Source organism: Acartia tonsa, chromosome 13 (assembly GCF_053477335.1).
Source record: "Acartia tonsa isolate MP-2025a chromosome 13, ASM5347733v1, whole genome shotgun sequence".
NCBI lineage: Eukaryota > Metazoa > Arthropoda > Copepoda > Calanoida > Acartiidae > Acartia > Acartia tonsa.
Window position 1 is genome coordinate 6,365,544 of NC_137272.1, and position 15,122 is coordinate 6,380,665.

General features: G+C 30.9%; 1 protein-coding gene across 2 annotated transcripts in view; it reads left to right on the plus strand.

The window, feature by feature from the left end:
* LOC145334962 (uncharacterized) overlaps positions 1–13,872 on the plus strand; it is a 55,846-nt gene extending 41,974 nt beyond the window's left edge. The window contains exons 13-26 of one of the 2 annotated variants that reach the window (XM_080180598.1): positions 5,691–5,809; positions 7,444–7,513; positions 7,672–7,751; positions 8,893–8,952; positions 9,285–9,491; positions 9,883–9,942; positions 10,506–10,553; positions 10,649–10,712; positions 11,053–11,331; positions 12,003–12,061; positions 12,737–12,798; positions 13,058–13,101; positions 13,185–13,233; positions 13,617–13,872. In XM_080180598.1, the coding sequence (XP_080036724.1) occupies positions 5,691–5,809; positions 7,444–7,513; positions 7,672–7,751; positions 8,893–8,952; positions 9,285–9,491; positions 9,883–9,942; positions 10,506–10,553; positions 10,649–10,712; positions 11,053–11,331; positions 12,003–12,061; positions 12,737–12,798; positions 13,058–13,101; positions 13,185–13,233; positions 13,617–13,858 (1,443 nt within the window). In that variant the 3' untranslated portion in view covers positions 13,859–13,872. The remainder of the gene's footprint in view (positions 1–5,690; positions 5,810–7,443; positions 7,514–7,671; positions 7,752–8,892; positions 8,953–9,284; positions 9,492–9,882; positions 9,943–10,505; positions 10,554–10,648; positions 10,713–11,052; positions 11,332–12,002; positions 12,062–12,736; positions 12,799–13,057; positions 13,102–13,184; positions 13,234–13,616) is intronic. The other variant, XM_080180599.1, reaches the window with a different exon arrangement.
* Positions 13,873–15,122: the final 1,250 nt, after the last annotated feature.

Here is a 15,122-nt window from a genome sequence, read left to right on the forward strand (position 1 = left end):
ATAAGGAAATTAAAATATATCTTCAAAATTTTCAAATTCATTTAATATTCAAGAAGGAACGAGAAGGATTTGAATTTCAACATTAACTTGTTATTTTGGTTGTATATTTATCATATCTCTTTACAGTTTATTGGTAAAGTTTGGTAATACTTTATTTCTAGTCTATGCCATTGTGAATAGCCGCCGAGTAAATTATGTTTCTTCCCCTAAGCGTAGCTGAACAAGAGACATTTGGAATCATAGAAATGTTTCGTTACTAAACTTTCAAAAGCCTTATGTCCCTTTCAAACTTGGTGCTTTTTAACCATTTTAACAAAATTTTTCCATGTGATATAACTATCCTTTTCATCGGATTTTTTGAATACTGATTCCTATTACAACAAGGTACAATGTTATAAGCGAAGAATCTCTATAATTAAGTCCTAAAAATTTACGTCCTTAAACAGAATCATGTATAATTTTAATACTTACTATTTTGTTTAAACTTAAAAATTTATGTTCTGTTTTTTCAGTTCTGACATTCTAAAAGTGTTAATGTTCGTTTGTCCTACGGTTTCAGAGCTTCGCTTTTATGGATGTTGTCTGTCTTTATTATAAGACGCATAAAATGCACATTTATATAACTGCATAATTATTTGACACCTGAACACATTTCATGCAAATTATATTATTGCATAACTATCTGGAACTGTACCATATAATTTGATTCAATTGATAATTTTCTGAATATTAATTAGTTATTTATAAGGAAAATGGAATAAATTTTAAAACCCAGTATACATTCACTTGTAGTTATTTATCGCATCTTATTATAGACAGATTTCCACGGATGTTTAAATGAAAAGTTATAAGATTAACACCAGTTTTGTTAGCCATCGAATTCGTGGAGACGAGCCTATACATGATATTTCAGTATGGACGAGATCCGGTACTCATCTAGCGGATATTAATAGATTTCGAACCATACTGGAAAATCGAATAAAGTGCATGAAACTAGGTATGCATTTAATTTATAAAATATCGTTAGGCATCTTTATCTCCTTATCAGTTAAAAAGTACAATGATTTTCCGATCAATAAATATTTACACTTTTTTTTGTCTAAACTATAAAGTTCTTTTTAGCTCTAGTCAAGGTCCTAAAAATGGCCTTCGCAATTTTGTACATAAAACGCAATACAGATAATTGGATTAATTAGACGATTTTATTTGCGTAATATGTTCGTAATATTAAAAGATATAAAAATTTAAAAGACAGATTTTATTAAATTTTATGAACATCTTTTCAACTGTTTGAAATTTATTTATTTCATTTTTTATCAAAATTTAACATGAACTTTACTTATTTTTCATACTGACCGTCTGTCAGTTAGAAACGGTATGGTCAATTTCTCGGCTTCTATTCAAGATATACGACTGAAAATTTACCATGTGTTATTGTGTTAAGCCGGTTTTTCGGTACGTAATGACGGGCATTAGAATTAGATTTTTGAAAGACAAATTTTTATATTGCCTCCAAGCGACCACTATATAACTCACATTGTCCGTCTGAATATCTTTTACACTGAGCAACTACTCTAGTCTGTCTGTCTGTCTGTCTGTAATGTTGGGATTAGGATTTATATCAAGACATAGGTTTCGCTGTAATCAAAGGGGATGAGATGGGTAGAAAAACAGCCTAAAACCATCCTGATTCTAAAATCTAAAAATAAAATAGCCTAAAACCATCCCAGAACCAATTTCATAATTCCAATAAATTAAAGAACTTAATCGGTTGATAGCTACATCTTGAGCTACAGACAGAAACCCTTACTACTTTATATAATAGGATTAGATTTACTATTTATGAATAATGTCATCCTCGTTTTGCACATGTTTACATATGTATATTTTATAAATTTACTACAATTCCAAAAAGTGTACAAAAACGAAATAAACTATATGTTGATGAAAAAGTGTCTCTTAACTGTCTACTAAAAATATCTGCAGTTTATCTCATTATATCAAATTAAAATTTATTAATTTGAGAATAAATACTTTTTTTGCTTACAATATAACTCAAATACGGAATAAGTCTTTAAAAAATTGATTATTTGTTTTCTGTTTTTTTATATCAGCATTAAGCCAGAGAGAGAGAGGGGACAATGGGCTAGTTATTGCACTAGCCCCCAAGTTTTATAATAACGTTTTCTTATTCGTTGGCTTCAGAACTCTGGGCACTTTTACTGAATTTGATTGGTTGGTTTATTAAGTTGAGTACTCTAACGTTTCAACCACTAATTTTTTACTACAGAATGGGTTATTTTGGTTTTCATCATTGGGGATGTACATCAATTTATCGGCTATTATCAATTTGTCTTATCCTTTTAGATCCATGAGTTTTCTGTCTTTTTTTCAGTATTTATCACATCCATGGGCAAACCAGCAATAAGCTGCAACAATATAAAAATTTATATTCAAAAATCAGCCTGTTATATATATTTGGAAGTACCTAAATCTGTTTTTATTGGTGACTTATGCGCGGCGGCCGAGCCCTCTCTTTAAGACGAAAAAAGCCTAGTCTAATGGATTCTATTACCAAATAAAATTTTAAAATTTTGTTAAAGACAATGAAATAATTACTATTATTTTTGTTAGTACGTAGATGCTTTATAAGTTTGTGCAACATATTGGAAAGATATAAAACACGAACTTTGACCCAGATAAGGAGTTATGTAACCCTAACATAAACGTAGATAATGCCTTGAAAAGGGACAAACTTAGAATGAATATATCACAAAAAGGTGCTGCTTTCCCGAAAACATCTATTTTGGGGAAAACTTGCTTGGTCCTTGAAGAAATATTCCCCCTTTTCATTCGTAAAACTAAAAAAAATTATATTAAACGCTCACTACAGGGGCGTCCAAGCTTTTTATTTTGGGGGGGGTAAAATTTTTTTAAGGGGGGGGTAATCGCCCCATTACCCCCCCCCCCTTGGACGCCTATGGCTCACTAGATAATAGGACAGATTAACTTCCATGGGAGGGAGAGGGGAAAAAGGTAACCCAACCCCCCTAAAATAAAGGTAAAATATTTTTAGAACTATCTATTTGTAAGTTAAGATTTTTGCATTTTTAAGAGCGAAGCTTTTCTATAATTAGGGTCGGTCCGTCCGTCCGTCCGTCCGTCCGTCCGAGATAGATAGCTTTCATTCGTAATTTTGGCATGTTAGAATTGTCCTATCGATTTCAAACTTTGCATGATGATTCCTGTAGTAGTTGGGTACGATTTAGAAAGCGTAGCAACTCTATAATAATTACCAGAATGTCCGTACGTCCATTTTAAACATGTTGATTTTTCTACTTTTTTAACAACAAATTTTCAATTGTTTTAATTATCCGTTTGATCTGATTTTTGGTATATTGATTCCTGGGACAACAAAGAACAATATCATAAGCGAAGCAACTCTATAATCAAGTCCAAAAATGTAAGTATGTCCATAAACATTATCCTATTTTTAAGCAGTTTTTCAACAAATTTACCTACAATTTTGATTCGACATTTATAATTTATGTTCCGATTTTTCAGTTTAGATACTATACAAGTGTTAATGTCCGTTTGTCCTACCGTTTCAGTGCTTTGCTTTTATGGATGTTGTCATCCTTGTTATTTTAGAATTTATATTTCCGAAAAAGCAAGGATGACGTCATACTTATAAATTGTCATTTCTATGAAAGTTAGGACCAAATACTGTTAAGATATATTGAAAAGGAATTTATACCAAAAATAATAATTCTGTATTGAGGAAAATCTTCTCTTATAATAAGTAATCAATGACTAAACACATTATATATTGCCCATATGGAAGTTTCTTTCTGTGCATTTTAAAATCCACAATCAATGCAAGATTTTACTCTAAAAAAGCAAAGGACGAACAAAGCCAAAGACTTTATTTAAGATTTATTCTAGCAATGGATATAGAATATTTGTGGATATTGTCGTCAATTTAGGTTGCTAATATGGACCTCGCCTATAAATCAGTCCGTTATTCCAACTTTTAACTTTTTGACAACACAATTTTGTATGATTTGATTATCCTATTTATCTGATATTTCAGATGATGATTCCTAGAACAACAAGATACATTATTATATTTTAAATGAAGTATGTCCTTTTACTGAATCCTGTATTTACACAATTTTTTTCAACAAATTTGTGTTCTTGCTCATTAAGTTCTGACATTCTCTATAAGAGTTATTGTTTGTTTGTCCTTCCTTCTGATTTTAGTGTTTTGCTTTTATGGATGTTGTCATCCTTGTTTATACAGAAATAGGAATTGAACAACTAAATAAAATTAATTTACTATATTGTACAATGAAATGCATAAGTAAGTAATGTATAAAAAAATATATTTAATTTTTTTTTAATTCAATTTTTTACAGTATATGTCAATAAATAAAAAAATGAATGATTTATTGCTTTTGTTGACATATTGCGATCATCTTTTTTAGGTCGGGAGGAGAAATATAATGGATTTAATATAATGTGTGGATATTATGACAGGGAAAATTTTGTCGTCAATTTAGGTTGCTACTTTAGTCCTCATTCATTTTTTACTTTGTTTTAGTAAAAGAGGGGTATCGCTATATTAGCCCGCTGGAAGGGCAATTTTATTAGAGTAGGCGAAAATGTAATCCAACATCCAAGTATCATTATTCGATAAGAATTAGATTTTAAGGATCTTAAGGGATAAGGCAGCGTACAACAAATTGATGTAAATTCATTAATGATAAAAAGTTCCTTATTCTGTAGATTTAATTATTGGTTAAAATGTTTGGACACTGCTAGTGAAGAATTAATCAATCAAGATTTGATTGAAAATTTTCAAAGTTTCGTAGCAAATGAATGAGTGAGCATGTTTATAAAACCAGTTTAATTCACATTCCAATATCCTCTCCATAACTTAGTATTAGGGAGAGACAATTTAATAACATTTTGCATAAGGAAAAAATCTTAAATATGCTGCTTCACTTAAAATCAAATATATACAAAAAAAAAAGTAAATTTTTAGAGAAAAAATGTAATTTGTTGCTTACTTTAGATTAAGTTTGGATTAGATTCCTGCAGTGGTAGACCTAACCCAATTAAAAGAAGTAACATACATGTTTTATTTAGACTATTGTATTTAGAATTAATTTAATCTATTAATAGTCATAAACATGAATGTCTAATCTATAGAACAATAAAAATATAAAGAAAAGCTTTTTATCTTCATATGATAAATTAAAAATAAATTTATCAATATTTAAACAAATGCATGTTTTATGCAAAATAAAATTTGGGATTTTTTTATATAAAATTAAGGAGGTAAATGCGTAAATTTTCTTTTAATTAATTCAGCGCACATTTTAAAATCTATTCTTTTTAAAAAAAGTATTAGAAATAGAAAGTATAATTGTTAGCCCTTTTCATTTGAAGGGCTGAGCTACTTACAATTATTATGGACAAATAATTGCAAAACACATGGAAAGCTTCCCTGTAAATGGAAAATCAATAGGTTCAGTAGTTATTGAGATTATAGCGTACATAATTACGGACTTAGATACATATTTTCGGTTTTCTTATAGGGAGAAAAATTTCTTGCAAGAGAAAACAAATCATAATTGTGATTTTTATGAATTTGTCAAAAAGATTGAAACTATTTTCAATTTCAGAACTCAATCCGGCACAATCTATCTTTGCACAACAAGTTTGTCAAGATCAACAACGAAGGAACTGGCAAGAGCAGTTGGTGGACTCTGATGCCAGAAGTGGGCGGAGCTAAACCACCAAGGTATGTAGATAGATAGCTAGGTATAATTCAGGGATATAATTATGGATAGATAGTAGGTTGAATTGAATTATTACATAGTTTGTTATAATAAACATTGTGGGAACTGGCAAAAGTAGTTGATGGACAGGGACACTAATATCAGAAGTGGGCGAAGCTAAACCTCCCAGGAATATAGATAGATAGCTAATATATATGTATTGATAGTAGATAGTAGGTTGAGTTATTACATAGTTTGTAATGATAAACATCGAAGGAACTGGCATGAGTAGTTGGTGGACTGGACACTAATGCTAGAAGTGGGCGGAGCTAAACTTTCCAGGTATATAGATAGATAGGTATGTATATTGATTGTTAGTAGATAGAAATTAGGTTTAGAAGTAGGCGGAGCTAAACATCTCAGGTATATAGATATATATCTAGGTATATTAATAGTCAGTAGATAGATAGACAGTAAATTCCTCACTGGTATATATTTAGAAATATCGATAGCTGTATAGAAAGATGGTAGGCGTGGTTAAATTACTAATTAGTTTATCATGTTTTACAATAAAGAACTGGCAAGGCTACCTTCTTGACTCTTGTAACAGAAGTAGGAAGTACCACCCAGTTATTTATATAAATACATAGTTAGTAGCAGTAAAGTTCAATAATGAGATAGGTATTAAAAAGAAGGAGTTTTAGGGTAAGTGATGTTAATAGTTCTAATCTCAAGAAGTGGGCGGATCAACACCCTTATTACGACAGAGAATTTGAACTGGAATGTTCAATAGAACAAAACTTGAGATAAGAAAGGGCAGAGTTAAAAAAAAATAATGGTTGGTGAAGTTTAACTAGCATATAAAAGGCTAAAACACAATCTGCTTATGTTAGAATTAGGAGGATCCAAATATCTCATATATGACATATTTTTTTAAACAGGAAGTAGGGAATATATTTGGACATTTTTAGGTTGATATATAAAACAACTATAGACTATATTTGTAAATTGATTAAATACTTTTTATTCGCAAAGAAACATAAAAATACATAATATAATTCATAATAAGGTCTTCTTTTAAAATATGTTCACAATGACTCCAATTTGTGCTAAAAATATCATTCCTGCAGTTCATGATTTTTTTATAGAGTTATATAATATGTATATTTCACATTTTCCTTGTTTGGTTGTTGCATTAGGACTTGATTAATTTCTTCTTGAAATAAAACTTTCCATGGTGAAGCATATTTATTTGTGATTTTCCGTCAAAGACTTCATCAAATAGGCAAAAAAAATAGTGCTTTTCAGAGAGAGGACAATGGGCTGTTTATTACACTGGTTCCCAAAGTTTAATGATGACGTTTTCATAATCATTGGCTTAACCATTTTGGGGACTTTGGATTTGAATTTGGATAGGTTGGTTCAATAAGTTGAGTGTTCTTACGTTTAAACCACTAATTTTAATCTGCAGAAGGAGTATTTTTGTGTATCCGCATTTGGGATGTACATCAATATTTCGGTCTTTGTCTTATCCCTTCAGATACCTGGTATCTTTTGAAGTCAGAATTTTTGTTCGGTTGTCATATCTTTGTCCTTAGTTTATTAAAGTTTACTAAGTTACCTAAATCTAAGTATAACAACCATTTACTTTTTTAAGGAGACGTGCAAATTCCATGGAAAGTTCCAAACTAAAGAGAGAAAGAGACAGAGCTTTGAAAGGAGTAAAGGTAACAAATACAATACAAATGACCAATGTTAGGCCAATACATAGACTAAATTATCAATGGCAGGCCAGTATAAATTTTAATCGACCAATGGTAGACCAGTATGACGTCATTTTTTATAGGCTCCATAAAAAGCTTCAAAATAAATATTTATATTTCAGGCCAGACTGGAAAGATCATCTAGTACAACATCCAATGGTTCCAGTATTCTAGAACCAACAAGTCCGTCTCCATTTTTCAGGTTACTTATTTTTATGCACTTTGTGAAATAGAGCCCTTTAAAATTTTATGATGGTCTTTTTTTATTAAGGATCATGGAAAGAAATCGAACTTCGAAGTAGCGTGTTTTGTCGTATTTTCACAGTAGCTTTTAATAGGTTATTTTAGGTTAGGTTTTCCTACAAGGGTTAAGAAATAGGCCCCGCAGGGACAGAGCCCCACACAGAGGCTAGAAATAGGAGAAAAGCTATTGTGAAAATACGACAAAATGATCCATATTTTCTTGTAAGGAACCTTATGTCGGTGTTCTCTAAATTTATTGTCTGTGTGTCTGTCTTTTATTTTGTTACAATGGCATATAATATTTTCATCATTTTATTGCTTAAAGTACTATGTAGATTATAGTATTAAGCACGATTAGTTGTATGTATGTGTGTCTGTCTGTCTGTATTTTCATCTAATAAAAAGAAGAAAAAAAACAATAAATCAATCTCTCGATCAGTCCTTTCAATCCAAAGGCACTTCCAAGCTGGACCCGTCCATCTTAGCCTTCAGAGCCATTTTTTCCCCCAAAGTTACTTATTACCTCTCACGAGATTGTTTAGTCCTTTGACACTGTACATAATTATTATTTGATTGAACTGTCCTTAAATTTTATTCATATTCAATTTTATTGTTTGTATATGAATATTTAATACCTGTATCATAATACTGTTATTATTAGTATTTGTTAAGTGGGTCATAAAATAAATATCTAATAGATTAGACAAGGCGAATGGTAAAAAGAAGAAAATTTAAAACCGATGTTCCATAATAAGTTTTGTAAAAAATCTAAATTCTTAAAGTTTATATTTCATTATTCTATTCAAAAAACATACTTTAACCTAGCACCTTCTATTTAATTTTTTGTTACTTAATTTCAACATGATTAATTAGCGGCCTCTCCTCTAGAAGCTTCTAGGGTCATTTGAGGTGGAGGAAGGGGGAAGTCAGCCCTTCCCATTTTGGATTTTAAATAAAAAATGGGGTAATAGGTATTTTTTTTTATTGGCAAGTTTACATTGTAAAGGTGAACCATATCGGTTCAGCAGTTAAAAAGATACTTCGGAATAAGCTAACAGATAGACATCCTGTTACTTTTATATTAGAAAATCATATTTCAGAGGTTATGAGTACAGACAGAGGACAAATTCAACAGCAAGTACAGAATCTGGTTATACTAGGTAAATTAAATATTTTTTAATTTTCTAGAAAATAATAATTTTGAATAACAAACATACATTGAGTAAAACACAAAAAAAAACTTAAATTTAATTTTTGTATATGTAGGATAAAATCAGAAATAAAAGGAAATCATTGGGGATGTACATAAATTTATCGGCTATTGTATTATCCCTTTAGATCTCTACAGATTTGTTCATTTATAGAATAGCTTTGCTTTTAAAACAACTAACGCAGAACCTAATTCATTTATAATAAACTTATCCTATCCCGAATTTTTAATTAAAGTAACATTGTAAATATTTGTTTGTTGAAAAAAACTATATTTTCTCAGGATCCACACCCCTTCAACTCCACCCCCTCCGCTCATCGCCTCCCCACCCTCAAACAGCTCCCACCTGCTCCCCTCCTCGCCTCCCGCCCTTATGCCATATTCCCCCACCGCATCCATGTCATATTCGCCGCCACCGCCGCCGACTGTGGGTTCCGGCGGTTTGATTGATTTTAACACGTTTGCCTCTATCGGAAGAAGTGGTATAACGTAAGTAGTTTTTTAACTATTTTCTAGTTAGGTTATTCTTCTATTATTTAAAAAAAATATATTTTCAATTCCAGAATGGCTTTTTCAAAGTATTTGGATTGAACTAATAATTGACCTATATTTTGATGGACATTGGACCTCAAATAACACTGGTACCCAAGGTTTTATCACCACATTATCTTAATCTTTGGGTATTTTAATTCAATTATGTCCACATTTTTTCAATCAATGATTTAGAAGGGTAAATTGTTTTTAATCACTAAGGATGTTTATCAATCTATCATCTAATTGTCTTATCTCTTTTTAGGCTTATGCAATTTTGGAAATTTTAAAGAGACAAAAATTGGATATTTCGCCTTTAATTTCAATAACTTTTATATTTTTTTTCTAGGGATGATTTAAAGAATTTTGATTTGAACACGATGAATATTCAGCCAGCTAATATTATCAGGTCAGTTAAGATCTCGAGACTATTCATCTATTTTCTCAAGTTCATAAAAGCATGAAACTTTAAGTTAAAGATTATTATTTTCGATTTTTAAGGAAGGTTTGGAAATAAAATAATATAAAATAACGTTCAATTAATCCCATTATATAAAGTTGTAAGGTTTTTTTGCTAAAAAGCTTTTTATAGTGCCTAATAAAAATGACGTCATACAATACAAATGACCAATGATACCGGCCTATCATTGGTCATTTGTATTGTATGACTTCATTTTTATTAGGCACTATAAGCTGCTTCTTTTATACAGTATAATTTTACTTTTACAATACAAATGACCAAGGGTAAAATATATACTGGCCTAACATTGGTCGTTTATATAGTATGACGTCATTTTTTATTAGGCATTATTAGCTGCTTCTTTTGCTAATCTTGTAAGAACTCGATAACCACTGAACCGATTAAGTTCTCCATATTTGGGAAAATCTATGGATGGTTTTTGCTATTTTCTATCCCTCCCCCCTCCCCCCTTCTTCGAATACAGAAAAAATATATGATTTACATTTTTCTAGGGACTATCTACACCCAAAATTGGAAAAGAACTTGTCGTCAAATGAAATGTAAGTCCCTTTTTGAAAATATTTTGAATGTCGGCGTAAAAACTATAAAATATAATTTCATATGAATTTAGGTGTTTTAATATTTTTTTTTTTAGATCAATAAAAGAAGAGAAGGAACTTGAAGGTGGAAAAATGCCTAAAATGACACATAAACTAACGGTAAGAAATGTATTTTTTGCTTTAAGCAAATTCTTTCGAATTTATAAACATTAGACAGTAAAATTTTATTCTTTGGTAGGAGAAAAAAGGGTTCATGGAAAGAAAACGAAGTAGCGGGTTTTGTCGTATTTTGACAGTACCTTTTAATAGGTTAGGTTAAGTAAGAGTTATTGATTGCCCCGCAGGGTTAGAGCCCCCGGCAATGGCTAGATTAAACATATAGAATTGACGACCTTTCCATCTTCCCCCCAAATAATATTCTAGATTTATTTCGCTTGATGGTTATACCTTATTCATGACTGTTTGATATTATGTTTTTAAAACAGCGTTTAAACTTTAGATCCTGGAGCCACGGGACACGATTCCCTCACGGCCAGTTCTGCCTCCAAACAGCCTCCACCATCCATCCTCCCATTCCCATGAATTGTTTAAACAAACTCCTGTCATCATGTACAACAAGCAGCAGATGGGCGGCTGCGGCAGCGGTTTTAATGGATTTACTACAAGTAGCAGCAGTGGAGCTGCAGTACATATGTACAATAATATGCAACAAAATGGCGGACATTTTCATTCAACAGCTAGCGTCAAAGACTGGGAGCTTGTGGAACAAAGAGATGAGGTAAGTAGCAGGGATCTAAAGGGATAAAACAATAGACAATAATTTGATGTACATCCCAAATAATGAGACACAAAATTACCCCTCCTGTAGATTACTAATAATGGTTGAAACATTTGGACACTTAACTTAAGGAACCAACCAATCAAATTCAATAAAAGTCCCCAAAGTTGTTTAGCCAACGAATTAGAATAAATTATTATAAAACTTTGGAAACTAGCATAATAAACAGCCCAATCTCCCCACCCTCTCTGGCTAAAAATGATTTTTGAGGATAGATAGCCTGTCTCCTAATTTAGGTAAGATATTATATGCATTTCAAATTGAAAATATTAAGGTGAAGCTTTTCTGAAATATTTATAACCACACACTAACTTAAACTTTTAATATACAATAAATTCTCAAGGTTTAATGAAAAAACTCAATAATTATTAATTGTAATAGGTATCTTAAATACAAGAATTGTAGTTTTAGATTTTAATGTACTATTAACTTAATTCAGTAAAATCCAATTTTTTCTTTAGTTTGCTTGTGTTTAACTTCAAGAAAAGAGAATTTATTTACATAAGAATATATTGTGATACTCATACCCATACAGAACATTTTTTGATTGAAAATAATAACTTTTAAAAAATGTGATGGATTTCAGTAAGATTTTATTTTTTTTATTTCAGGATATAGCAGAAATTCTTGGACTTAAAACTTGCAATACTGTGGAAAGAGAGATAGAGAGGTAAATCAGTTTATTAGTAGTGCCTAGAAAAAGTGACGCCATACTGGCCTACTATTGGTCAATTAAAATGTTTATAGGACTATTAGAGTTAATTTGTATTGTATGACGTCATTTTTTTATATGCAATATTAAGAGCTTCCTTTATTAGGTATAAAATTTTAACCCTATTTAATAGTGGGTTACAAAATTTTCTGACTATTTAAATGGCACAAATATGCAACTTTCATGAAAAACAATTTTTGGTTTATCAATCTTGGCGACCACAGGAGCCAACCAAAATCCAGGTAAATCCAGGCATATTTTGAAAGGTGCCTTAATAATACTAATTCACATTATTTATGCCTTTTTTATTAAATAAAATGAAGCATTGATAATAAGGCCAATTTTTAACCTGAGAAAGGCCGGCGACAGGTATTCTTGGCAGCAAAAGAAACTGAAGTCAAAACCAATTAATATCCGCTGGATTAAAACCCATTCCAAAAAAATCATGTATAGCATCGTAATACAAACAATTTTCCGCGAGTATTGAAATAAAAAAAAAACATAATTTAATACCAATTTTGAGGCTTTTGGCCGCCTGTGGCAAACAAAAATAATTTCTCATTTTAATTTCTGCGAAAAGATATCTAAGATACGATACGATAAATAACTATTATATTTTCATTTTTGTTTTAGAAAAGAGATGATAAATATGAAAATAGCAGAAATGAAATCTAATTTAGAGAAATCAGAATCAGGTAAATTGGTAATTAAAAAAAATATTTGAAACTTATCCTTTAATATAAAGTAGTAAGTTCTTTGTCTAAAGCCACGGATCTCCAAAACACTGATCTGAATTAGTTGTATTTATGAGCGGTATGAATATCTTGGGGCGGTTTTAGGCTATTTCTCTGTCCTTCTCTAGATACTAGGGGAGCATAACCTAGTCATTGTATATAAATAATACTTTTAAATTTTTTTTTTGTCAAATATAATAGGTTTTTATTTTTTCTTTAGATGCAGAAAGAAAGAAAACTCATTCTATACTACAAATGTTACAGGTACAACTTAAATCAATATCAAAATTGCACTTTTTTTGCAAAAAAATATTCTCATTTATTTTCTGATGTATTGATTAATTCAGGAAATGGCTGAAAAATCCGAACAGGACGTAAAACCAACAACAATTAAAGGTAAATATCTTAAAATTAAAATCTTGTTCTTTGAACTAACTAAAGGTTTTTATAGATGAAACTATCATGGATTGACAAAGTGGGTTTCCTAGCATCCTTATATTAAAGTAACAGGATGTTTGTGTGTCTGTGTGTTTGTACCGAAGGATCTTGCTAACCGCTAAACCGATCGGGTTCTCCCTAACAGGGTAGTTTCTCATAGGTCCCGGGAAAGTTTATCTTAAATTGGAGCTGAGTTGGAGAACCAATGACCAATGATATTCCAGTATAGATTTGACCATTGGTCAATTACAATGTATACTGGCCTATCATTGGTCATTTGTAATGTATGTCGTCTTTTTTTATTAGGCACTATAAGCTTTTACTAACTATAGCATTTTTAGATGAGATAATTACTGACACTGCAGACATAGATTTCTCAATATTTGATGGAATCAATCTCAACACCGAGGATAGCCCAGAACAACCTCAACAACATCAATCCCCTGAAAATCCGCCATTATCAAAGAACGTGGGAAATAGCAAAGACGACATTTCAACAACAGCTGCACCACAGCCTAGTGCTAGTGCAACAAGTTTGGAGGATTTAGCTATGACACACTTTGGTCAGATTATGTGTCTTTAAGGTCCAATCAAAAACATTAAATTAGACTAATATAAAAGTGCGTAATTTTTTCGCGTATTTTCCAAAAAGTTGGGTGCAAGCTTCCAGTCGAATGTTGGTATTAGGTCAAATTGTTATTTTATGAGTTTGGTTAGAATTAAGAACAGTTTGACCAAATACGCGCATATGATTGAAAGCTTGCACCCAACGTTACGGAAAATACGCAAAAAATGATCCTCTTCCATGAAAATATTGAAGGAATCATTAAAGTTAAAGTTTATACCACGGAATTCATATAAAGTAGAGAAAAATACAATCAAAAATAAACATTGAACATGCATTTGTATTTGTTAATAATATTTAGCACCCATATTCATCTAAATTTTATATAAAGTGAACATATTCATAAAAAAACATTTCAAGTATGTATTATAGATTAATGTTTTAATATTATAATTCTTATATTTCATATACTGTATGTTTATTTTTGATATTGTAAAAATCCATAAAATCAAAAGCAAATGATGAGCTTAACAGTAATTTTATTATTGAATAAATGAGCTTACTTTACAAGAAATGATGAAAAATCTAAAAGTCTACAAAATCTTAAACATTAAAGGCCTATTTAAGTGACATTGATACCTTTTAAAAGAGTTTAAGCAAAGATTTTATGTTCATGTTTTCTTGAGAGATATCTGCAATTTAAATTGATTAAAGATATTTACTTTAATAAATTAAGTGCTATTGGCATTTGATAATTGCCTCTTAACTGGATTACGGATTGCAAGAACATAAGTGCACTAGGTCATTGAATAGACAAGTGACCAAGGATGGTGAAACCCACGTAGAGAATATGTACATGGGTGTGATATATAGGTGGAATGCAGGGGTGGGAGGGGACATTGGGCTGTTTACCATCCCCAAAATTTAAAATCGTTTTCTTAAGTGTCCAAACATTTCAACCAATAATAGTAATCTACAGGAGGGATTATTTTTTATTATCATCATTGGGGAAGTACAACCATTTTTCGGCCATTGTTTTATCCTTTTAGATCCCTGGTTGGAATGCCTTCAAAAATAGTAAAAATGATTTGTCTCTTGAAATTTGTAGGAGAAATTAAAATACAAATTTATGGAGCTTATGAATAAGTAAAAAGTTGTGATTGATACCAGGGCTCGGCAGCCGCGCGTTAACCGCGAATAAGCCTCAAATTTAACCCGTTTGGGTGCTCTAAAAATATTTTAAAAGAGGTATTGCCCTATTTGGGTCATGTATAGACGTTTT